The following is a 25,221-nucleotide window of genomic DNA, read 5'->3' as shown; positions in this document are numbered from 1 at the left end:
CTCACAGCTCCTCAAACACACACTCATCCCACCATTACAGGAGAGTTGTACATGTGTGATTAGATGAAGATCATGAATATTCATTTGTTTATTTTCCCTGGAACAGCAGAGGCTCCTGTGGGACCCTGTGGGTCATTTGTTACTGAGTTCATGACAAGCAAAACCAAACACATGCTGACGCACGTGCACATATAATATGAAACAGGTTTAAAGCTAAAGAGAACAATACAATGTATAAGCAAACTACCACTACACAAAAAAGGTTCCTGAAAGCCTTTGGGAGGACAAAAGGAGGAAGCCTCATAATTGAGATCAACGCTTCAGACGCACAAACTGTGTTAGAATTCCTCTTCAAGCGCGCTGCCTTTTTCCCATTTGCTTTTATCTTCCCAACACTCAAACGGTGGCCACGCAGCATATTGTCTGTATGCATGTGATTGCTTATGGTTGGCAGTGTGTGTGTAAGTGCAGAAGTGGGCTAGCTCAGAAATCCCATTAAGGCAGATATGTATTGGTTTTCAGTGTTATTCAAGGCTTTCAGGGACATTAGTGCAGATGCATCTTTCAATGTCAGAGCAAACAGCGGAAAACAAACTAATCTTCAACCATCCTTCTCCGCTCGTCCCTCCTCTTTTACTTATTTTCTTTCCTCTGTCACTCCGCATCAATCTCTGTCTTACCTTCTTCTTTCTCTCCATTTCACCACGCAATCGCAATTCGTAAAATTGTCCTAAAATATATCCTTTGTGTCCTCTTCTCTCCACAGTATTAAAGTCTAAATTGTTATGTTGCAAGCTATTTTGTGGGTCTTTTTAAACAGGTTAAAAAATTAACAAGTTCAGTCAACTGAATGTTGAGAGCTGAATCTTTCACGTGAGACACACACATGATTATTTTTGTAATCTAAAGGTTCAGGTAAAAAACAACCTCTTCTAGAGTCACTTTTTCTGAATAAATGACACTGTAATATATTAAAGTTAAAAATGGAATCTGATTAAAGGTCTATTATTTTCTCTAATAGAAGGTGAAGTTGCATGTTGTTTATTCCAGCGCTTTTAAAGACTGCAGTTAAAATGGAAATGAAGATACCAACTAGAAAACAGTGGCTGCAACAATTAGTCACTCTCTTCCAAATTTATTTTCTTAAAGAAGAAATATGCTTTAAAACACATAAAAAGTCTACACTACCATGAACCAATGATAACTTATAGTTTCTACAAGTACAAATCTAAAAGGTTAACTATCATCATAAACTCAAGCCAATTTTAGGCTTAATCACCAGAAAATGGCTGAATTAATGAAATTTAATTATCAAAGGTTGAAACTGACAATAGCGTTTACTGCATTATATCATTAACAAATCATTTTGTATCGCACCAGCTAATGGCTACAGAGCAGCAGCACCCCTGCTGTTCCCTTTACTTTCTTTTACAGACCTCACTTCCACTGAACAATTTTTTCCTCCGCTGGTTCCAAAATCTGTTGGGAATATCGAGGCTGACTGCTGATCCAGTCAGGCTGGCAGCCTGGCACCCTGTTCTATCTGCGTTGATGTTTCCATTATGGATTTAATGAATTCTCACACATTTGTTGTTGGCAGATGTTACCTCGAGAAAAATGGAAAGCCATCTGTTTATCTTCACAGCAGAACCACAAACATACATTTTTGGGGTGTGTGGGTGTGTGTTTGTATGTGGAGGTGGTGGTGGGGTGGAGTGTTTTGTATGATACACTTCATCATTGCATTGTCGGACATGTAGTTGCAATTTAACCAAAACTTTACCTTTACCATCATGGTTTGATGAAATGTGCCAGTTTTCAAACAGAAAGCAGATTAATGAGTCTCAGCTCGGGAGCTGATCAATAAGCTGTTAGCGTTATCTTCATTCTGCTTAGGTTAACCCCCTTTAATGCTGCCATCAGGTGTGTGTCAGCCAACAATCAGGCTGGATTGGCAAACCGGGGAACGGCTGCACGTTGGAGGCTTTCAGCACAGAATGGTACACATTTTTATTGTTTATTTGCACGTGCTGACTTTATACGTGTGGTGCTGAAGGCTGTGCCTGGAGCACAGAGGATTTCAGAGAGCGCATAGAAAATCTTGGAGAAAACACATTGAGGATGAAGCACAGAGCAGGAGAGAGGAGAAAACTACTCTCACTCACTCGCAAAATTGAAGCAAGCAGAACACCATGTGTCCCTGCCCTCCATAACTCACCTGATGCACTTTTAATTGATCTCCCAGAATATCATGAACAAGTTTAATGTCTCCTTTGAATTTTTAATGCAGACAATGACATTAACAAAACCATTAGCAAATTGTTAACAGTGTATGCTGAGTGGGGCCTTTTTATGGAAATTGTCTCCCATAGGCTCTTTGGGCTGACGGATGGACAGTCAAAAAACTATTAAAAAACACTTCTTGGCATTTCTTTAATAAAGTATTTAAGTCTGAGTCAACCTGAAGTGAAACAGAAGAACACTTTAGTTTTCAGAGTTATTTTTCCCTCTCTTTATCATCACGATGAATTCAGATGAAAAAGATCTTCAGATGAAAGACAAGAACAGTCTTGCTGCTGTTCTCTGAGGGGTGACCACATTTATTCAGTTAATATATAGGTGATAATTCATTTTCCTGTTTTACTTATTAAATATAACTTAATTAATTGATGAATTTAACTCAAACCAACCAAATAAAAACAAAAGACTTTTTGGCATGACTGGATTTTCTGAAAACTTGTTTCTTGATAGTTTGGGTTTGTCTACATATATGTATATGGGTTGTGAACCACTCTATAAATAATTGAGAGCTATAAATGCTTTCTAGATTTATGATTTAGAAGCCAAAGATCCTCCTCCGAGAAGCTAAATTTCTGTGTGTGACTTTGTGGTGTAATCAACCAGGCTTAAGACTATAAACTATCATTTTATACTTTAAAACTATGCAAAAATGAATGTAACATTGGTCAGAAGTACAACAATCACAAATCCCCTTGGAAAATGCATATTTCTCCATGTAATTCCAACACAGGAACCAGCGGTGGAGCAAATATTAATACACATTTAAGCTGCCACTTTTTCACTGAATGGTGTCTTCTCTAATCCACTCAGCTCCCCTTGATGGGTTTTGGTGTCAAGGTGTTACTTTTGTACAGCTATCTCACTCATTCTTTCTCTCTGTGTCTCTGTGGCCCGAATGCCCCGCTCGGTTTTAGTTTTAGATATTCAGTGTAGTAAATGTTCATCCCTTCTTCTGCCCTGTCTCCCCTTCTCCTTCTCCTTTAGCCAGCCAACAAGCAGCAGGAGCAGGTTTACACCCACATTCTGCCTTTTATATTTAATTAATACTGTAAATAATAGGAATTGCGATCCCTAAAAAAATAGGTAGGAGGTTGACAGTTGGGTTTTATGGAAATGTATCCCACAGGTTTGTATAAAAGTCCGAAATTTAGGAGATATGAAGTCTTAAAGTGCCTGCAGATCATTTCCTCCCTGAATATTTGAATTTACAGCGTATCAGCACATCAAAGGCTTGATGTTCAGCTGAGTGTGAATGACTTTAACACGTGAAAAACAGAGATCCAAACACAGCCAGGCTTTGGCCTGACAGATTCATCTCCTGAATATTATAGTGAACATGACAACGTGTAAATTAACTTTTAAAACTTTTAATGGAAGCCAAAGCCTTTACATATGCTTACTTGACACCTTCTGCCTGATACTGTACTTCAGCATTTTTTCCAGACGACTGGCTTGAAAGTTCGACTCTAAAATGCTTCACCGTTTCCGGGGTTTTGTTCATTAACTCTGCTGTTAACATGAGAGTGTGTTTCAGAGGCCTAAAGCTTCACTGGGGACCTTGACAGACATTTAACTGAGGCACAGCTATACGCCGGAGCCCCTGGGACACTTGTGGGTTTGTTGGACAAATAGACTGTGGGAGGGAAGCAATGAAAAAGTGAGAAAAAGAAGACAAATCTGAATCAATGCCATAAAAGTTAAAAAAAAATGGGGGGGGGGGTAGCTGCCTTTGCAAACAGCTTATTACTGTAACCTAATGTACTGTAAAGTGTTAGAGAGGTTCCTTTCAATGTTGGCACCTGTGAAAGTGCTGCACGCTCAGGTAGGAGGGCGTGACACGGAGAGACGCACGCCTCTCTCAGCACAACGTATGACAGCATTATCTAGGGCAACGACGCATTACAGAGGCAGCGGTGACCGCGGAGCAACCCCGGGATGAGATGTACAGACACAGGTGGGTCTGCCACCACAGCGATGCCCATCACCCATCACACACACACATGTAGACACACCCCCTCTTATTCTGCAACTCTCGCCATCCCATCCTGTTCAAAGCAGGACGGAGAGGATAATTTAATGTTAATTGGCATCTTGACAATGGCGAGTAAGGGAACATGTGTCGGTAGGACAGGGGGGCAGAGACGGGGCGAGGGGAGTGAAATGCCCAAGGACTCTGGTGATGGTTTCCCTTTCTCTTGTCTTTCAATATATTAGCTCTTGTTCTCTTTCTCAGCCCCCCAACTTGCTTTTGCCTCGAGTGCTTTCACAAATTAATGACATTGTAGCCAGAACATTAGCCCAGTAATGAAAGACAGAGCACGATCAGGCAATATGGGGACATAATCGACTAATAAAATGGACTGTAGTCACATCATTTGAAATGTATGTCTATATTGGGTATATAGATCTATACGCACCAGCATAGCCTCTAACTGCAATACCTAAGAAAGCGAATCATCACGCCATAACAATCCAGCCGATTCCATGATTACATCTGTCACTACGCTGTGGATCACCCACACCTGTATTATCACTAGCTAGATGTTAATTTCTCATCCACATGCTAAAAAACAGCACTGTGCAAATATGCTATCTATCACATATATAATGGGTTTATCATCTCTTGCTCAACATAAAGTCCCAGGTGGCGTGTTTTTATGCATGCATTAATATTTTTTGCTTACCATAAGTGGTTATATCATCAATGAGCAGTGACACCAATACGGGTGCTCTTTTCTTTTTTTTTAAGCTTTTCAGCTCATTTGGCTTCTTGCATTCTCCAGCGATTGCGTTCATGCATCCACCTCGAGATTGACAGTGAGCCACAGGAGGGCAGCACATATACACTATCTAAAAATGTTTTGATTTGCTTCATTAATTGACATTTCTTCACTGCAAACTGGTGAGCAGGGACGCATGAACAATTTACATGTGGATACATCTGTGCTTTTTATTGTACATAAGGGTGGAAGATGACAATCAATGATGAGGAAGGAAGGGTAGATAAGCTAAAATATTCCAGTTTAACAAGGAGTAAACAAGTGTCTGAAAAAGCTACAGAGGAACCATGAGTGTGTGGAGTGACCAGACTGGCCTGGAGAGGAAATAACAGAGCAGAAGTGCCTGAGGAAGAGGTTGCTGCCACTCTCTGCATGCATGCAGCCTCATTACTCAGAATTAGGCTGGGCTCTCATCTCTGGCCACCCCATTTCTCCTCTCTCCCTTGTGGGCTTCAGTCTTTCTGCTGCTTTGGCTCCTAAAGACTAAAGAACAAGTCCTGATCTGTATTTCCATTAAAAGCCTGATCCAGGACCTCTTTAAATGGCTTCATGAGAATATGAAAAGAGGGTGACAGGCTGCAGATTATTATTATTATATTATTAAGGGAAGCCAATTAACATGACAGTCACGTGGCGCTTTAAACGCTGCCTCTCATATTCAGACCAGCATGTTCACCTTTTGGATTTTTCTCAACTGTGCTTCCAATCATGATTGTGCTATAGTTTATACTTATACTCAAAAGGTTTTGACAGCAATTTGGGTGAACCACATGGAGATTTGGGTTTGGAACTCACTGGGACTCCTTTGTGTTTTTTGGGGACACCATTTTAAACGAATTATTCAATCTGATAAATAACACAGCAGTTCAGCAATGGCTGCACCAGCTGCTGGTCTTTGTCCCTCCACATCGTGATCAACAAAGAAGCAGCAGTGTTAAAGTGGTGAAGAACGCTGAGCTGCTGATTTTCTTGTGTTTTTTAGGGGGGTGAAGTCGCTTAAAGCACATTTCACACCGTGAATGTTGTTTGTGCAAAATGTTCTCTCTCCACTTCATGAGTGCAAATTTCAACAGATGATGAGGCAGTCACCTTAGAATCGCTCATCCAAGCACGGGAAGAAAGCATAATCTACTTTTTAAGAGCAATTAGACACTGTCGTTCCTTTGAAGAGACAAAGACGTGCACGATAAATGTCAACAGATGTGCTGTACTCAGACACAGTAAAACAGATTTAGTGCTGTGAGATTAATCAACCAGCTCTTTCACTTCTAATTTAAGGATCAGCCTGGGGCCCCTCTGTGTTTTCAGAGAATGCTTAATTTCAAAAACACTTATTTTAATAGCAAATTCAACACAACAGGTTTTGAATGGGAAGATTATTGATTTTATAATGAGGCCCAGAGAGATGCAACCAATAATGGAAACTGTATAATTCTAGTAAAATAAAGAGATAAATGGTTTTGTGCTTTGACTTTTACAATTTCTAACACACATTTTAACACAATACAATAATTCATTGCTGTCATTTTATGAATGAACAACTGCTGGTAAATGATCAATAATTAGTATTAATTCTCCAAAATCTTCAACCCGTAGGATTATCAAAAACAACCCTTTACTTTCTTCTTTTGAAATGGAAAAAGTAATAAATGAAAGGAAAAAAAGAAAATAAAAAAACCTTGAAGATTGGAGGAGCTGTTGGTGAAGTAAGAGGAGAGAACAGATGGATTGGTGGGAGGAAAAGGTTTGATCAATTTAAGGGGGAGTTGTGAGCCTTTTGTAGCAAAGAGAGAAAGAGAGAGAGAGAGCGAGAGAATGAGAGAGGGGAGGAGGAGGAGGGGAAGATATAAAGAGAAAGAGAAGAGAGCGAGATGTGTACCTGCATCCAAATCTCTCATTAGTCTCGTGCTACTTGCTACCGTGCTCAAAGTGCCATGTCCCTGTATGTGTTTGTGTGTGCGCATGTGTGTGTGTGTGGACATGATGGATATGTTTGACTGTGATAGGAGAGGTGATAAGAAGAAAAAAAAGGACTGCAGATTAAATGTGCGCAAGGGGTCAAACAATTAGAACAATTATGGCCCAGGATCCAAATGAGGGACGTCACTGGTGGCAGAATATAATTCCCATTTAATGGTTCGTTTAGCTGTAAAATTCCAGCCCACGTGTAATAGATGAGATCGAATTTGTTATTTTTTGTAGGAGGAGTTGGGAGCGTTCATGTGTGCGTCTGCACTTCGCACTGAAAATGCTGTTGACAGCACGTTTTGATCAAAGCTGACAGCTAATTTATTGAGCATATTTTTTGAGTAAATGCCTTTCCCCTACTGCTAGTCTCCCAGTCATCCCAGACTGGTAATTGGATTTCCCCAACTTGTAAGGTGGCGAATTAGAAGTAAGCTAATTAACGTGCATCTTGGCAGACGCTGTGCATGGACCGTGATCGAGGGTGGCTGTTTGTGTGTGTGTTCACGTGTGAGATCTTTGAGTTGTGTGTAAAAAAATAAAGATGCATATCAAGTGTGTGGAATAATGTGTGTGCATGTGCACAATGCTAGATGCTATTTAGTGCAGTGGATGTTAGTGGCACAGTTTTGGTCAGCTGTACAGATATCAAAGTATTAAGGATTTATTTCAACTTAGACAAGGACCAAGGTCAAACAAACACACACGCCTGCACGCACGCACGTGAGAGTGAGAGTTAGCGTGAGAGTGAGAGGGAGTGCTTGGAGTGGAGGAAAGAGAGGAAAACGACACAAAAGTGTTCTGACAGCAAGCTTGTTATTCTCAAAGTAAAAAACCAGTGACTAATATACACTGTTAGACACACACGAACGCACGCGCGCGTGCACACAGACACACAACACACACACACACACACACTCACAAAGAGATATTAGTCTAAATGTAAAGCTCTGACACAGAACGAGCCCAACACAGCTGCAAGCCCTTTACTCGGCTCTTCTCCCCTGCATAAAGACCATTCACACCCTTGCTGAAGTGCCCACTAAAGCCAAGAATATCACACAAATATGAACCCAAACACATCTAATCCATGGCAAACTGTGCACAACTCAACTATTTTGCATGCCTGCCCGACTAATCCAAACCAAACTGACACAAAAACCTACCACTCACTGGAGTGCTTTAGCGTCAGCCCCCCCACACACACACACACACACCGACTCGGAAGAGATCTAATGCAAATGAACGGAAGCCAAGTTAATCTCTTCTGAATAAGCTGAACCAGGCCACCGCTTGTTTACAAAGATCTGTTCCATTAGTTCCAGTATAATAAATACAGGCTGAAGGCATGGGTTCAAACGCACAGATGGTTAACAATTTAACTATGAAAAAGGTGGGACTAAGAACGAGCCAAGAAAATCCAAAATGAAAAAATATATCATGAAGCTGGAAATTCTAATTGTCGTTTTATTCTAATTTAGCAAAAAGAAGAAAAAGGGTTTTAGAAAGAGAATGTATTTTTGAGGACATGACCCATCATTACCTAGGGAGCGGTAATACTGACTCAGCCCCCACCACAAATACATCCCCTGACAGTTGTTTACTGTTGCTTCTTTTCAATTTATTTTCTTTGAAAGTTTGGACAGATGTTCTCAATCCACTGATGCCTGCCGAATGAAAGCATGGACGCATTTGCTGCCACGGAAACCATTGTCTGTGCAGCGTGAGCTCTTCTGTTCAGCCGAGCTGTCACGAAACGTGGTTTGAAAATGCTGCCTTGCAACACGTCACCCGAACTGTACGAGTAGCGACAGCTACAGAAGACACCTTAATGGCTAATTTAGCCTCATACATGTTTAAGATAAAAAAATATTGTCCTTTTCAAACATCATGTGACCGTGATCTCAGGTAAATGCGATAATAATAGCAGGAATTCCCTCTCAAAATTTTACCCAGTGCCCATCCATCCATCCGTCCATCCGTCCATCCATCCATCCATCCATCCATCCATCCATCCATCCATCCGTCCGTCCGTCCACCCATCCGTCCGTCCGTCCACCCATCCGTCCGTCCGTCCACCCATCCGTCCGTCCGTCCACCCATCCGTCCGTCCTTCCTTCCTTCCTTCCTTCCTTCCTTCCTTCCTTCCTTCCTCTTGGGATACACTAGGGAAAAGTTGCTAGCTAATATGTTTACACTCAAATTCACACACCTTTAAAATAGCTAATTATTCTATGCCCCAAATGCATGTGGCGGGAAGCTGGACTAAACCGAGAGAACCCACGCAGATGCAGTCTCCACATAGAAAGGCTCCTGGCCCCCTAGCTTCCTGGCTCGAGTCAGTGGGAAATAAAGCAATGTTTTTACCTGGAGTGTTGAGCAACCTGGACATTTGGCAGCTGTAGCTGATGTGTTGTTCACAGCTCTCTGCACCGGTGGTGATGGCTGTCACCTGGAAACACACAGACTTTTATTATTATTATTATTCTTTCTTCCTTTCATCTCACTCAGCCCTTGTAAAGACTAAATTACCGAGCAGGAAAAGGAACAAGCGTGCATTTGAAAGTTTTTATTGAGTGTTCAGTGATTAAGAGCAGTTGAAAATGAAACAAGTGATCCATAGAAAATTCAAAAGGATCCTAATTATGGCAGGAATGTGTCATTAAAAAATAGTTCAAACAGGAGCTTTTGTTTCTGACAGCAACAATCTGAAAGCAATTGGACGAAACAAGTGTGGGACAAAAAGCCGACGAGAGGCAGAGTCACATGTTAAACTCCCTATTGTGAGTTCCATTGTGGATTTGAAAGAATTTAATTATAACGTTTTTAAAAGAACTTCCACTAAATCGTGTATTTGGCACCTTCAGTCACTCCCGTTGTTTGAAATTATAACCTGTATATAGAAAAGTAACAGGATTGTATGCTCCATAAGTATTCAGGATAGAATGGAAACTCCAGCTCATCAAGAGAGTGAACCAAATTATACTGTAATGACACTAACTAATAGAGCTGTCAAGCAATTAAAGGAATCAGACTATAATTACATGCTCTTAATTAGGTAATTCATTGCATAGCAATTTCTACTATAATTATAATAAAAAAGGTTTTATTCTAAATAAAAGGTAATTTCAGACTTATTTCCACACTGAACATTTTACAGGATTTTCCAAGTCCAGACAGGGGAGGATATTAGGAGAGTTAGACTTTTCTTCCTTTTCCAACTTCTTTAAAAGATTGGTCTTTTGCATGTCCCTGCCCGGCTAGAAGTCATCAAGTGTTTCTGCTGCCTCATGCAGAGGCGGGCACATCTCGCAAGAACTTTGGGGTCATTTTTATTAATGTGCTGATGTGTTTCATCTTTACCTCCTTCCTCTTTGTTGTTTTCTTTATTAATACCGGTAGTTTTATTTGCATTGGCTCGGTCTGGTCACGTCGCTGTCCTAACTGACCTGCAAGTCGAAGCAGCCATATCGCTCTTTTTTATTTCTGCTCTCCGCTTTCTTCCTTCATCTATCCCCACTTCTTCTCCTCCTCCTTCTTCACCTGACTGATGACCATCAGCAGGATAATGAGTCTGGTCCTGCTCAAAGTTTCTTCTTGTTATGAGGGCAGTTTTCCTGCCACTATGGCGGGATTGGGAGGGTTAAATTTTAATTGTAACACATGCTACACACCCGTAAGGCTAACCTAAATCCATTCCAGGCCACTTAGTCTGGATTTCACTAAGACTGCTGCCCGGAACAACACAAACTGGGGAAATCAGACTGAATGGTCTGCAGTCGCTAATGCATTTTTCAAGTCGGTGAGTTGTTTTGAGGTTTTAGGCCCGTCTGTCAGGTCTACAGAGAACTCTACGCAATTAGCAGCACGCTCTCAAGCCGGGTTGGTGCAGCTTCAAATACAGGGCAACAAATTGATCTTTGTCGAAAGCATTAATTTGCAGTTTCCTGTAAGTGTTTGTAAGACTTTGTACAAATGGTCAAATTTAGAAACTTGTTGGATTAATCTCTAAAATTGCTCCACAATTGCTGAGAAATAGAAGGAGGAATCATTTGTATACAGCAGATAAAGGGAACAATCTCAGTGGCTGTGTTCTGTGTTAATGAGGGGCTTGGTTACAGTTCCAAAGAGGAGAGAGAATACACTTTTGTAGATTTCTGATTCAATATTAACACCTCGTGTCAAGCATTCACGTTACAACATGACAATGTCTTGTTGATTATTTTAGAAGCATGTTGACAATTAAAAAAACACTTTAAACTAGGCAGCTTTCACTGCAGTCAAGTCAAACACAATGCAAATGGCAGTGTTTGTTTAAGTATTACCTGGTCCATAGAGGCGCTGTAGTTAACTTGTAAGACGGTCCGTTTCTCCTTGCTGGAGCCGATCACTGTAGTTTTGGCCGGCAGGTTGTTCATAACTGTGGTCCACACTTTGTCCTCTACAGCCACAAAAGCATTTCAGGTGTGTCAGTATAATATGGACACACATTTTCAGGGAAATGTGCAGTTTAGCTTTCATGATGCTGCGGTTCTTTCAGTGTGGGAGCCACAGCTCAGAAACTCCACATTTGTGCTCTTAGCGCATTAGCCAGTGGAGCACTCGTCACACTGCACAGTTAATATTTACTCAGGCAGCATGTGGGTCTTTTCAGGTGTCTAAAGTATGTGTATATGTAGGAGATGGGGGCGAGGTTCCTTAACATTTCTGAAGTATGTGAAGGTGTGCGCTATTTGGCATGACTAAGGGGAAATGCAATGACATTTCATTAAAAGTTTCACATTTGCTATACCTGCATGCCTGGCTGTTCCAGAATATCTATTTATTCCAATGTGTGTGTGCGTGTGTGTATGTGGGGTGGGGGTGGGGGGTGGGGGGGGGGGGTGAATGTAAGTCAGTGTGTGTGTATCTGTGTGTAGTCTACACACCAAAGGTTAAAGCAGAAACTGTCACTGTGTTTCTATGGAACCCTCAGCAGGTTAAGAGTGTTTCTGTTAGAGGTTAAGATGAGAAAGTCTTTTCTTCCCTCACAGGTCGCTGGCCAAAGCACGGCCTCTCACACACACACACACACACACACATCCATGCATGGCCTTTAACACGCCAGAGAGTTTTGCGCACACACACAGAGGCAAACACACACCTGTCATGTTGCAGCTGACTTTGAAAGGGGCAAGTGGTCCGCTGCCATCAGGATCAATCCAGTAGGTGTCAGAGGACCTGCCCAAATGCTTATAGGCTTCACACGAGGGCTCATAAATCGCTGTGGGAGGGGGATACAGGCAAGAGTGAGCAGTAAAACATGACAAGAATTCCCTGACTATTGAAGCTATAAGTATTCCCCCACACCACTCATAAACAACCATCAGTACCAGGAAGAATGTAGAAAAGTGAAGCACAAGAACAGAAATTATAACATTTGAGGCATGACTCATGCTGGTGATGTTCATATTAGAATATTGAATGAATAAGAAGGCTAGCCACAGGTTAGTTCATGTTAAAGCAGGTTATATTTGTTAGTGTTGATCCTTTGCGGTAAACAATAAAGAGTGAAATTCACGGCCACAACTATTCAAGATGAAGCTGATACTAGTGAAATCAATCAACAAAGTGGGCTAAAAGCTAATTCTAGGACAGTAGCTACAGGGCATTAGAATAAGTAGATAAAGTCCCAATATTGTGATTTTAAATGACATTAGATCTTATATTTCCCCCAAAACCAGCCTTCAGTCTCTTCTATTCTTATATACAGGCTTAAATAATCCAAAAATAGAAATCACTCAAAAATCTCACACAGGTGAGCAAAAGCTTTTTTTTTTTTTTTGATAATTTTGGTCTCCCTCCAGGTTCCAGCAGCCAATTCTGCATTGGCCGCCAATCTCAATTCTGCCTGTCTAGAAGTAGTGTCTTGTCACACACACTCCAGCAATCTGTCTGACACCGTGCTGATGTTGTGTTTGTTTTGATCCATGCACACAGATTGCCGATGGGACTTCAAAGAACCATTCTTGGCTGTGGGCCGTTTGCAGGTTTAATAGAATTTTTAAAGCTAAAAACTAAAATCCCTTTCGTGCAACCACTTATTACACAATGGTGTGTTTTCGCTTTGTTCAGCCAGAAGTTGTGAGTTGCACTCATGACTGCACTTCCTTGCTCTTGAGTGAAACCTTGGCTGGGAGGAAACGACCCCGCTGAACTATCTCACATGGATCAGCAAGGAAACCCAGGAGGAAGGTTGGGGTGTGACTTCTGGTTCAAAGCTGCTGGGCAAAGGCTGAATTGCTGTGGAAGTTGGATGCCCAATATTTCTCTCTGGATAGCTCCACAGTGGTGGAACCCAACCATAAGATTCAAAGGCCAAGAGAAAAACGAAGTTCCCAGAACTGGTGTCCCAGCTTGGTTGGCATAAATACAAAGCAGGCTTGAATATTCTACATGGCAAAAGCTCCGAGCGCAACAAAAAGTCAATTAGTTTGATTTTTCCCCTTTTTGTATGTCTTGACGTTTCAGGAAAACTTTCCATTCTACAGTACAAATAGGGACAGAATGCATGGGTGCAGTAAAACATCTGAAAATATGTAAAAGACTCTGCAGACGGTGCAAATGTTGCTTCACCGCGTCTCAGTACAGTGAAAAGTCGCAGTGCCTGCGAAGCTAAGAGAAAAGCAAGCAGCTTTTTTCTCGGTGCAAAGACAATGTGAAGTCTGTCTGCACTGCCACATGTCCGTCTGCACTGCCTCATGGTTTTCAGCTCCAGACTTGGTCTCATTAATCAGGGGCATCTCCAGAGATAGAGTATTTCTAGTCAAGCTTTTCTTGATCAGCCTGGTCAACGGGGATTACTAATGGAATAAAAAGGAATTTGTCTGAAAACAAAATTAATCCAACTTTATGAGCAAATGTGTATTATTGGATTTCCATCATTCAGCGGAACCATATCAGTAACCATTCACTGGCTCAAAATGTTCTATTTGTTGCTTTATGTGTTTTTTCTCAGACAGTCTCTGCTAAGGGAGAACACTGCCTGTCTCATAAGGGAGTAGCGGGAGGTGGCCTTTCAAACATTTACGGTAAGTCTTTTAAAACCCACTTTGGCTTTTCTGCTCTTTCTCACTTTGTTCTCCGTGTCTGAATGTTCTTCATGCCGGAATGTTTCCTCTCAGACCACAACAGAATCAAAGCTCTGAAAAGCCGGCACACTTCAATACGTCTGTCTGTTGCCTTACTTCAGTTTGAAGGATCAAACACAACAAACCAGCACAGATAACAGAAGATACTTACATGTATGACAGGTGGCTCCGGTGTATCCGGTTCCATCACATGTGCAGCTGAAACTGTCCCACGTCTGTTTACATCGGCCACCATGTTCGCAGTGATTGGGCATACACCTTTAATGACACATGTTTGTTTCAGGTTAGCAGACCAAGACATTGTTCAGCAAGAAAATGGATGTATGGAGCTCTTTTTATTGGTTCATCCAACCTGAGATAAAAATAGCTTCTGTAAACATCCTCACTGTTGAGTTTTTAACCCTTTAAGCCCTGACTATCTAAAAAGTTATACCAAATTTAAATATTTGGGTCACGATAACCAACTTTGACTGCATGTTCTTTGGATGTAGGGACATCCAGGCACTTAAGAGAATCTATTTCGAGTCTGAAAAATAGTCTGTTAGCGTAAAAAAACCCCAAAAAAACAGGGAGTCCTCGCTCCTTTCTCCCTATCTTCACAGTATATTTCACCATGCTCAGAATGATTCCATCCGGGAAGATCCCATTGATCAAATTTAGCAACTCCTTGACTAAAAATGTAGTTTGAACAAAGGAAAAAGCTCCCACAAATGTTCTGGTACGGTTTTCACACAGGTGTGCCAATGGAGCTTTTTGATATGGAATTTTCCCAGAGCTTTATTAACTTCTAGCACACTACACCTGATAATAGCAATAAAACATTTAATTCATAGTTTGTCTCCAAATTTATTAGCTCTTAAATAATAAATTAAATAATGTATATGATTGACATGCAAAACAGCAACTCCAGGAATTATAAATAGGCTTAAGTATAAGATACATAAGCATTGGCAGATATTTTGACTCATCACAGCAGGACAACCACATTTACAATAGCTCCTTTCCAAAGAACAGAGTGACAAACTATTGATATTCCTGGTAGTTTTCCTGATAAAACACAGTAATTGAAAGATCATTGTGGTAAAGAATATGCTGAGGTGTAAATTTAGAAATGAACATCAGCTTGAGTAAATGGAAACTGGGCTTTCCCCTTAAACAGTGCAAATGCATGTTTCTTAACAAAGGAGGCAACATTTTTCATTTGCTATCCTCATTTCAAAAATCAGTATTAGGAATGTAGTACAAGCTAACAATGTGTACTACATGTTAAACACAGGATTAAGCACAGAGCGAAGTCATTGCACTTTAACTGTTTCAAACTGAAATCCTGAATAAATCAAAGCACTGTGGTTTGATCTTTCAGCAGGCCCGGTGGGGACAGTTCCCATAGTATCTCAAAGCTGGATAACCACCCTCATACACACATTCATGCTCATTATTCCAGCATCCAGACTACATGAATGAATCAAAGCTGCATTAAGAGCAAAGCTAGCTGCTGGAAAAACAAACTTGTGAGAGCTGCAGGGGTCTTGGCTTCTTCCTTACTTATACTGCTAAGATATATAAGATATCAGCAAGCTTTTTCTGTGTGCCAAAACTTGTATGATATTTTATTGCTTGGACATTTATAGGCTAACACGAGAAAAACAAGTTTAGCAGACTGAAATGTAGATGCCTGTCTGAGCCATACCCATCAACTCCTCCAAGACTAGACTAAAATTACAGCATCAACAGTTGTGATTGTAGCTGGTTGTGAGAGAACAACACAGCCTGAGTTGGATGTAAATTATCAAGATAATAATAATCAAATGAGCAATAACAGTAATAAAGAGGATAACCATGCATTTTAATGCAGTCTCATGCTGCTGCATGTTATAGTGCTGCTTAATGTCTTAGGAAAGAGTTCCTCGTAGAAGTTGTCCACACCATTTAATGTTTGACACTGTAATGATCATATCTGTTAATGTGACCATCGACGCATTAACTTCCCATTAATCTTCAGTTAAATGCACTGCTCTGTCTGCAGCGCAATCCACATTTCTTGTGCCAATTCCTTCAGTAATATAAGGAATTTCAATAGAGATGTGAATGTTGTGGACGAAAACTGGACGTGTAGGGTCTTTGCTCCATGAAAGCCAAGGTTTTCAAGAAAAAAAAAGCAAACCAAACAAATTCCACTGCTGCTTTCATCATGCAGTATATGGGATCACAGTTACACGATCATGATAAAGAGTAAAAAAGAACACAAGTTGCCAAGAACACAATTGTCAGGGAAACCAGACAAAAACATCACTAGTTCAATTGTAAGACACAAGTTATGACAACTATTTTGCATCACAAACACAATATGAAGCCAAAAACAACCTCACAGAAATGTAAAATGGATTTATTTCCCCTTGAAAACTGCAAGCCAGTGACCAGGCTAGACAACCAGTTACTATGCTGCATGCTACAAAATATGTTTAGTCATAATCCAAGTATGCAGAAAATGAATAAACAGAATAAACAGAAATATGAAAATATTTCTCAGACTAAAAAGGAGCTTTATCTTCTGACTGTTTATTCAAACAAAAGGTTTTAGCTAAAAATGTAAAGTACGTTCCTGTAGTTGTTACAGGGGCATTGCTTTATAGGAAAACAATGCCATTACTGCAGGTGAAGGCATATCATGTGCACTCGTGCACGCATATGTTTATGTGTGTGTGTATGTGTGTTTTGCTACGTCCACCATCTCAGCCTAAACAGAATCCCACACTGGAACGGCATTGATCAAAAGAAGGTCAGACGGGGCTATTGAACTGCCTTCAAAGGCGTTCTGATTAGTTCGACGGTAATAGTGCAGCCATTCATCTTCCATGGCAGGCTAGGACCTTCCTCCATTGCTGCGGGCCGGACACGCAATATTCAGACACACAGCAAGCTGCTAGGATTTTAAAGTCATGCACAAACACTACCATTTTCTAAATTCAAACTGTCGAGAAAAACTGCAGCAAAAGTAAGATGATAATGAATTATAACCTAAATCTGAAGATGGTGGAGAAAATAAAATCCAATTTTCCTTAATTTTACAGTCTTCAGAAGGTGACAGATTCGGTCTTGCCGACAGAAACAGCTTTCAAAAAGGTTGCTTCGTGTTTTGATTTAAAAGTTCACTTCTAAAGACTTTGTTCCTTCTTCCTCTGAATTCTGAAGGCAACAACTATAAAACCAAACGACACCCTGTCAACCAAACATGCTACTGAAAAGTTTTTGCTGCTGATTTAACAGGGAAACCATATTTTGGTCTGGAAGCAAATAAAGAGCAGATTATTCACCAGGCTGTGTCTGCATATTTTTACCTCCTTTAGATGACCGGCTGGAACAAATATCAGATTGGCACTGGTTTTAGGCACAGCTACTGACACTAGTGAATTCAATATTTATATATAAAAAAGTAATAACTTGACATGCGGTATTTTATGGGTTTTAAATGCTGGTATTGCTGTGTCTTAGCTGTGACATTTAAGCAGGTCACAACTCTCCTGAAGGCAAATACACTGAAAATGAAACATAGGTAGCTGTCAAGACGTATAACAAGGATATTAATAAAGTTAACACTTATTGACAATTCTCACTGAAAAACAAATCTTTCAGTGGAGAGAAAAAGCTGTTCCAATCATGGCAATGTTAATATTCATTTGTGGGTCCAGCCACCACAGTCACAGTCATGCAATTTTCTAAAAAATGATTCACTCTGCAAGAGAGAACATCAGCAGGCTTTCCTTCAGATGGTCACGTTAATGTATAAAGGCTGAACTAGTCAAAGTGCAAAAGGATCCAGTCACACAGACAGTGAGGTAGAGTCATGGATGATCCACATCCATGACAAAACCATCCTGGTGTGTGTGTGTCTACAACTATAGACAAGTTTTAATGGCTGTGTTGAGTCATCCGGCTGTGCTGTACCAAAGTTCCAGCATGGATTTAAACGGCAGTAAGAGGAAAACCTTGCCTTATTCCTGACATTATGATCTCAGGAATGTTCCTACTGTTTGTATTTCTTAACAAAGAAAAACAGACTTAAACATTTATTGCTGCCATCACTATGCAAACATAAAGACAAAAAGGAAAAACATGAGCCGCTTGTGTTCGTTGGAGTGTTCAAGAAGAAATCATTATATCATGATCTTTGTTAACATTGTAGCAGAAATCTACAAATGCGTCAACATGCAGTGTGTTGTGTAAATGTACTTGTTGTCAGTGTTACCTGTCTATGATGGCACACAGGTCAAGGCTGACGTTTTCAAATGCCCCCACCGTGCCCTTTTCCACTGCGTGTAGATCGGCTGGTTGGTCGTCCACTAAGATTGCTTGCATGCAGCCCTGGAAGGATCGCTGGGAGGGTGGAAACGGTGTTTGGAGAAAATAACCTGAGACAAACAACCAAAAAAAAGGTTTATTTTTGCAGATTTCCAGGGATTTCATGCAGTATTCTGTATGAACTGTCATATTCATGCATCCTCCATGAAGCACACCACAGATTGTCAGCTTCAGGGTGGAGAGTGAGCACAATACTGTCAAGCAAAATGGAAATTAACAACAAAACATACACCTTAAAAGCCATATGAGCTCTTCAGGGGTAGCCTTGATACTGCAAGTCATAATCAGTTTAAATATATTTACGTTCTTCTAAACCCCGGCCTTTAGCAAACTGACAATAGGATTTAAATAAACTGGTTTAAATGCACAATACTCAGCTTGTGCCAAAATTGATTGAAAGCAGACATAAAGAAGAAAAGATTACCTCGGTCCAAGAGGTAAAACACCAACATTGCGTAGACGCAGAACACCCGACTCAACAACATCAACCGTGGGGAGGAACAACAAACCTGAGCGATGCCTGGTTATTACCGCTTATTAAAGCAGAGGACCATCATCATTCCTTGTTTTAGAGGTTATCCACAAGGCCCATCAGCCTTAATACCTCTGCTGAGGCTGCGACAGATTCCAGGAACATATACTGTAGGTTTGACTACATCCTGTACATTTATGATATACAAGAGTCAATGGCCCATCTAGTGGTACACAGGACCTTGACTGAAAAGGGGACAAGGCTAGGACAAAACTGCAACAGGGTGTGCATGTTTGTGTGTGTGTGCATATATGTGTGTGTGGGAGAGTGTGTGTTCAGTAAAATGCTTGTACAATTGTTATTATTACAAGAAGCCATTACAATATTTCTCCTACACTACGCAGAGGCAGATTTGAGAAGGCATTATATGTGTGTACATACTGTGATGCTATTACCATGTATGTGTGCCATAAGCTGCAGAACATGTCAAGCAAGAATTCAATGTTTGCCACAAGCTCACGGGTCAGTCATAAAACACCGCAGCTCAATGACATCTCCATCATCCTGATGTTATAAGCTGTCACACTCTCAGAATGCCTATTAGCCTCGAGGCCAAAGCATCAAACAGGCTTATTATAGAGGGCATATGCACTGTGTGTGTGTGTGTGTGCGCGCGCACGTTTGTGTCTTTGCACAGACACGTTTGTATTTCACAGGCTTGTTGACGGTCCAGCAGGTAGAGTGTTTCAAAGAGGGGAAAAAGAGTGTCTGCGTGGCTCTTCCTCATATTTGCTTTCATTTCTCCCTCCAAAAAAGTTCCTCCTGTCATCCTCACCATCTGCCTCATCTCCTGCCACACCTGTCTGGTATGTTTCCAAGGTAAGGAGAAGCAGAAGAGAAGGGGTGAGGAAGCGGTGAGGAGGGAGGGGGGAAGGAGAAGGGAAGGCTGCAGCTGTGTGGTAGCAATTTTGTGGGTAGAATATGAACGCAAAGGGAAAAAAACAGCTTTCCTGACAGCTTGAGAGAACAAATGGAAACAAGCTTGGAAAGATGGAGAATTTGGATGATGCAGGCCCTTGGCTGCTGTGTTATTTATAATAATGGGGGATTTTTCACTCCAATCAAGCAGAAAGCCATCCTCCATCTTTGGGTTTAAAATATCAGACATGGTCACGCAAATCTCCTTTGCTCTGTGATTGCTGTGTGTTGGTCAGTTCTAGTTAAAACAGAAGTTGGGTTTCCAGTTTAGTTTTTGCTCAATAAAAACAAATATTTCTGCCTCATGTTGAGAATTTGAGCTTTGCAGGCGTTTCCCTTGAATTCCCAGAATTCTTGTGAATTCTCATCTCACAAGACTTTTGACTTTGATCCCTCCTCATTAGACCTTTAGTGACATTTGAGGTTTTTGGAAATTCAGTTACCAGATTTTTATTGAGCTCTTTAGATTTTGAGCATTTCTAATGATGATCAAACCCAGCTATTAATCGTTTTTTCCTAATTACCTACATGTCAGGGTAAACAATCTGAGGATGGGTTGTTGTGAGCTCAGTCTCCACGTGATGAAAATCCAGGGCGCAGCGTCACATCTACAGTGCCTTTATCAACCTGTAAATAAGCGTTCTGCTGTGTCCAAGTCTGTCTGTGCTCGTCTCAGCGCCTGCCTGGTCCAGACCAACAGATGCCACTGAAGGTTTGGTCTTAATAGAAAAACCAAATGGAGAACTTTGAGGCTGTTGATCTATAATTATAAATGAACAGTTTACAGATTGTTGAATTAGCAGTTGATGGACTTTTGAATGGGTCAACACATTGCTGACATAGATTAAATAAACATTGGGAGGAAATTTTGAGGATATTCAATAAACTCACCTATAAGATAATGTTGAATTTGCACTTTTGCTGACTTTGGCTACATTATAACCAAGGAGGGGGGGACATAAATTTCCATACGACAGAGAAAAAAGTGTTAAATTCTTTCTGATCTACACTGCAAAGTTTTAAAATACACTTAACCTTTGGTACCCCACAGAGAGATCAGCTGCCCTGAGTAGCCCCATGTGTTGCTTTGATTAACCTTATAAATGGTCATTTGGGAAAAGCACCAGCGTACATACTGAATAACAGAGTGAGATGAAGCACAGCCGGCTAGAATTAAATGTTAAAAGTTGTTCCACAGCGGCATGTCCCACATTTACATGATTGCCTGTATATTCTTGAAAACGCCTTATTCTTTGAAAGTGTTGGGTTAGCACACAGTTAATATCCAAACACACACATATAGCTCCAGGCTAGGGTGTTTGTTTGTTCCCTTTTTAATGTAGGAAAATTAAACATACTAAAAAAAAACCTTATCTGCTATAACCCTGCAGGATCAGCAGCGGTGACAATAATCCCTCACGGGCATGCTGGCATTCTATCACAGCCTCCCTGCTGTGCCAGGAGAGCTTCTCCTACAATGTGCACAGGCCATGCGGCAGCAGACTTCCTGAGAGCTAAACACCATCTGACTGGCATGGCGGGCTGTCAGGCAACACGTTGGCTCATTTCTTTCAGCCAGCGCATTCTGAAAGATGCATCTGCTCTGAGATGCGGAAGATGGGAAAATCGGCCAAAATGCTCAGAAGTCAAATTCTGAGGGTATCGGGAGCAGGCAATTTGAGAACACATTCCAAACAAAGACTAATTGTTTCAGAACACAACAAGGAAATATTCACAACTCCATATTTGGCAAGGAAGTGTAATCATTTCATTCGGACCAGCTGCTGTTTGCCTTGGCACTATTGGTACGTATATATTTTACTGCACACAATACAGGAAAGGATGTGCATCGATGGTGTGGCACACACTTATGGATGTGTGAATGATGACAACCACAGGAAGAGGAGTAAATACTGTAAAGATTGCTTGATAGTGAAGTAAAGATGAATGGAGGTGAAATGTTTCGTAATTAAGGCAGAAAGCCTTCTTTTCACACCTTTTTTTAGTCTGTCCCAGCTGTTCCCCGAACATTGCTGCATGATGTGGTGGCATGTGCAGCATAAGGGCCTCCTCTCACTTAGGAAAATATGTTAGGATTAAGAAAAGGCTTTTTAAGCATCAAAACCAGACACTCAGAGGGAAATCAAAGAACGTTTCATTACTGTGTCAATTTGCCTTTTTTTTTTTTATTAACTGAAGTTTCGGATGGCTTGTGTCAGTCACCCCCCCACTGAGCGCTGTGTCAGGAGTGGGAAACCACTCCCCGTAAAATAGGCTTTGGGTTCAGGAGTCTGACTCTTGAAAGCAAGAGTCGGGCTAGATAGAGGGATGGGGATGAGAGTGGGGGGAGGAGAGGCGACGGAAAGGGATGGCCTGGTTAAAGAGGATAAAGGGGATGAGAGGAAAGGGGGAGGATGGGGGCAAAAGAAGAGAGGAAGATAAGCTGAGTACATAATGAAATATAGTAAAGGGGAGGGAGGAGAAAAGGAAATAGAATGAAGAAATAAGGTATATTTAGAATGGGCTGACAGGCTTAGAACCTTCCTCTGACATCTGAAGTAACATTGATCTGTTTCCTTATAGGTTTTGGCTTGGAACAAGGATTTTAAGTCAGAAAAGTCAGCCTATAACAAGAGAATAATGACATAATGCTAACTCTGTCGTACTGCAAGGAAAATCTAGTGTCAGGCAACATTTACTGTATTATGACAGCCTCTCAACATCAGTATAAGAGGAGCCTGTATTGCATTTTAGCACATCTGTCAGAAGCAGCTGTCCTCATTTTTCATCTTCTAACTGAGATAAGTTTATCTGCAGCCAGTTCAACTGTTTCTCACCTTTCACAGCCCACAAACAGCTGCAGATACTTAAAATAAATAAATAATCCTGACGCCACTCTGATTCACTGATATTTTAAACACCCACACCTAAGTGTTGTTAGATAATAAGTCAGTGCTGTTGTTATTTACCCAGGTGCATCCAGACTTTTAAAGCACTGCATCAGAGTGCGATACAATACTTCAGCCTGGCGGTGCACGATGGATTTATGCCCTTTTAAATCTGGGTTGGCGTGCTTTTGTATAATACTAATTAGCCCTAATTTGGTGTTATATGACAATTGGATATGCTCAGGAAATACAGAGGCAGAGCACAAAGGACATACAGACAGCAGTGGATAATCTTGTTAAAATACAATCTGATATCAGACGGTTCGACAGCAGATTTACCAAAAAAGAAGTATGCTTATTTATTTCAAATACACATAAAATGTGATTAAAAAATCTAAAATATGAGCACCTATCAAAAAAAGAGTGTAAAGCAAGCTTTCTAGAGTTTGTGTTACAACTGACTGAACAACAACTATGAGCCATAAAAAGACAGCAGATTGATGCCTTAAAGCCATGAAATCTGAAGCAGATGGCTACCTGGGAGTAAACATGTACAAATGACTTACAGCAATTATGTAAAGAGTCTTCAAGTCTATAAAAGAACAAAGACTGACCGCAATACTGATGACTTTCAGGTTATTGCGGTGCACAGACAGAGCGGTCCCATCTGTGGAGAAAGTTGCTGATGGAAAACCGTTAAGAGTGCTTTAGGGCAGTTTAATGTGCTTGGCCTTTCTGACTCATCAGACTGAGCCATCAGAGAGAGGAACTGAGGCCGAGCCAAAGGCTAAACGTGTGTGTCCACACTGTATTAGGCTGTTATCTCTCTGCTGGAGTGGGTGTGATGTGGCGTCTTAATGAAAGGTTCCAGATATTCTTTGAACACCACATAGATCCATTTGGAGGAGGAGATATTTTGTACAGACTAAAACTTTCTGCAGAGGCCGTCTACCAAAGAGAGCTGTGCTGAGATTTCTGGTCAAGGTGGCTCCAAAAATATGATTGTGCAGCCATGTCCTAAATAGCACTCGGAACTGTTTGCCACTCATCAGTTTTAAAACCTGGCGTCGGATTCAAACTTGTATTTATTGCTAGGCTCCCCCGCTCTCCGCCATTCATTATGTCATGTGAGACTAACGAGCAGAACTCTAGTCGCAGATGTTGCCAGTTCAGCCCACACATTCCCACTGTGCGTACTGGGAAAAACACTTTGGAGCAAAGGATTTAGTGCTTCTCTGGATCCTTGTGATGTTGTGACCCTGTATTAGACATATATGCATGTGCATCACTGAGCAAATGAGCATGTAAATGATTTACAGTTCATCAATTGTCTGATCTACTGCCTCAAGGAATTTATCTGTAACTGTTCCCTTTTTCCAGGTCTCTCAGTATGTGACAGCAGCTTTCACTTTGACATTCCTTTATCCGTCTCTTATCCATCTCAGCGTCCCTCACTTTCACCGTTTCCTCTTCAAGGGGTAACGGCATTGCACAGATGCTTCTCTTCAAGCTGCTATCGATTCTCAACTCAGCTTGCAAAAATCAATAAATCAGCAATTGGGGCAAAACAAGTGAGAGGAAAGAGGGGGCAAATGGAAGGTGGGTGAAATGGAGTAACCCAATGTTACAGAGAAGAAAATGCACACAGGGATTGTTTAATAAAAAATAGAATTGGGTTTAGGGTAGTTTAGGTTGGGGTTATGGTAGGGTTAGGGTTATAGGCTGGAGAACACAATATGTCTATGAAAGTCCTCATAATGATAGAAGTGCAAGTATGAGTATGAGTGTCTGAGAGCAAGGCGCTTGGATCTGCACTGACAGGCCTGCAGGGATACGGGGAGGTTTGATGGAGGAGATTGTGCCCTGACAGCGAGAGAGGGACAGAGGCCTCAAGGAGCTATCAGAGCACAGACTGCTCTCTCTCTCAGTTACTGTAATTTTATACAGGTGAGCAGACACACACACGCACGCACACACACACACACACACACACACACACCACACACACACACACACACACACACACACACACACACACACAGATAGAAATCAGACAGACAGCAATGTAAGGGTATTATTAACTCGGTGTCTTCCTAATTCAGACAGATAGCTGTGGCTGCTTGTGAGTGTTCGCCCTCGTTGTGTGTGTGTGTGTCTGCTGGTTTAGTTGTTACTGTGCTACTGAAACTTCATGAATACTTCCCAGCTGGAAGGACCCATGATCAGCAGACAGCTTTAGTCTGCTGGAACACCCAGGGACGTGGATCGCCAAGTCTGCTTTCACTTGCAAAAATGGTACCGTGCCAACCCACACCAGCCAGAACTCTTGTATTCGTGTGTTTTGAGAC

General features: G+C 41.2%; 1 protein-coding gene across 1 annotated transcript in view; it reads right to left on the bottom strand.

Moving 5' to 3' along the window:
- cntnap2a (contactin associated protein 2a) overlaps positions 1-25,221 on the bottom strand; it is a 211,770-nt gene that overhangs the window by 56,529 nt on the left and 130,020 nt on the right. Inside the window, exons 11-15 of the mRNA XM_057013033.1 lie at positions 18,423-18,585; positions 14,328-14,434; positions 12,190-12,309; positions 11,372-11,487; positions 9,414-9,498 (exon numbers count right to left, since the gene is read on the bottom strand). Coding sequence (XP_056869013.1) covers positions 9,414-9,498; positions 11,372-11,487; positions 12,190-12,309; positions 14,328-14,434; positions 18,423-18,585 — 591 coding nt within the window. The remainder of the gene's footprint in view (positions 1-9,413; positions 9,499-11,371; positions 11,488-12,189; positions 12,310-14,327; positions 14,435-18,422; positions 18,586-25,221) is intronic.

Source organism: Takifugu flavidus, chromosome 17 (assembly GCF_003711565.1).
Source record: "Takifugu flavidus isolate HTHZ2018 chromosome 17, ASM371156v2, whole genome shotgun sequence".
Lineage (NCBI taxonomy): Eukaryota > Metazoa > Chordata > Actinopteri > Tetraodontiformes > Tetraodontidae > Takifugu > Takifugu flavidus.
This window is presented reverse-complemented; position numbering and strand designations above follow the sequence as displayed.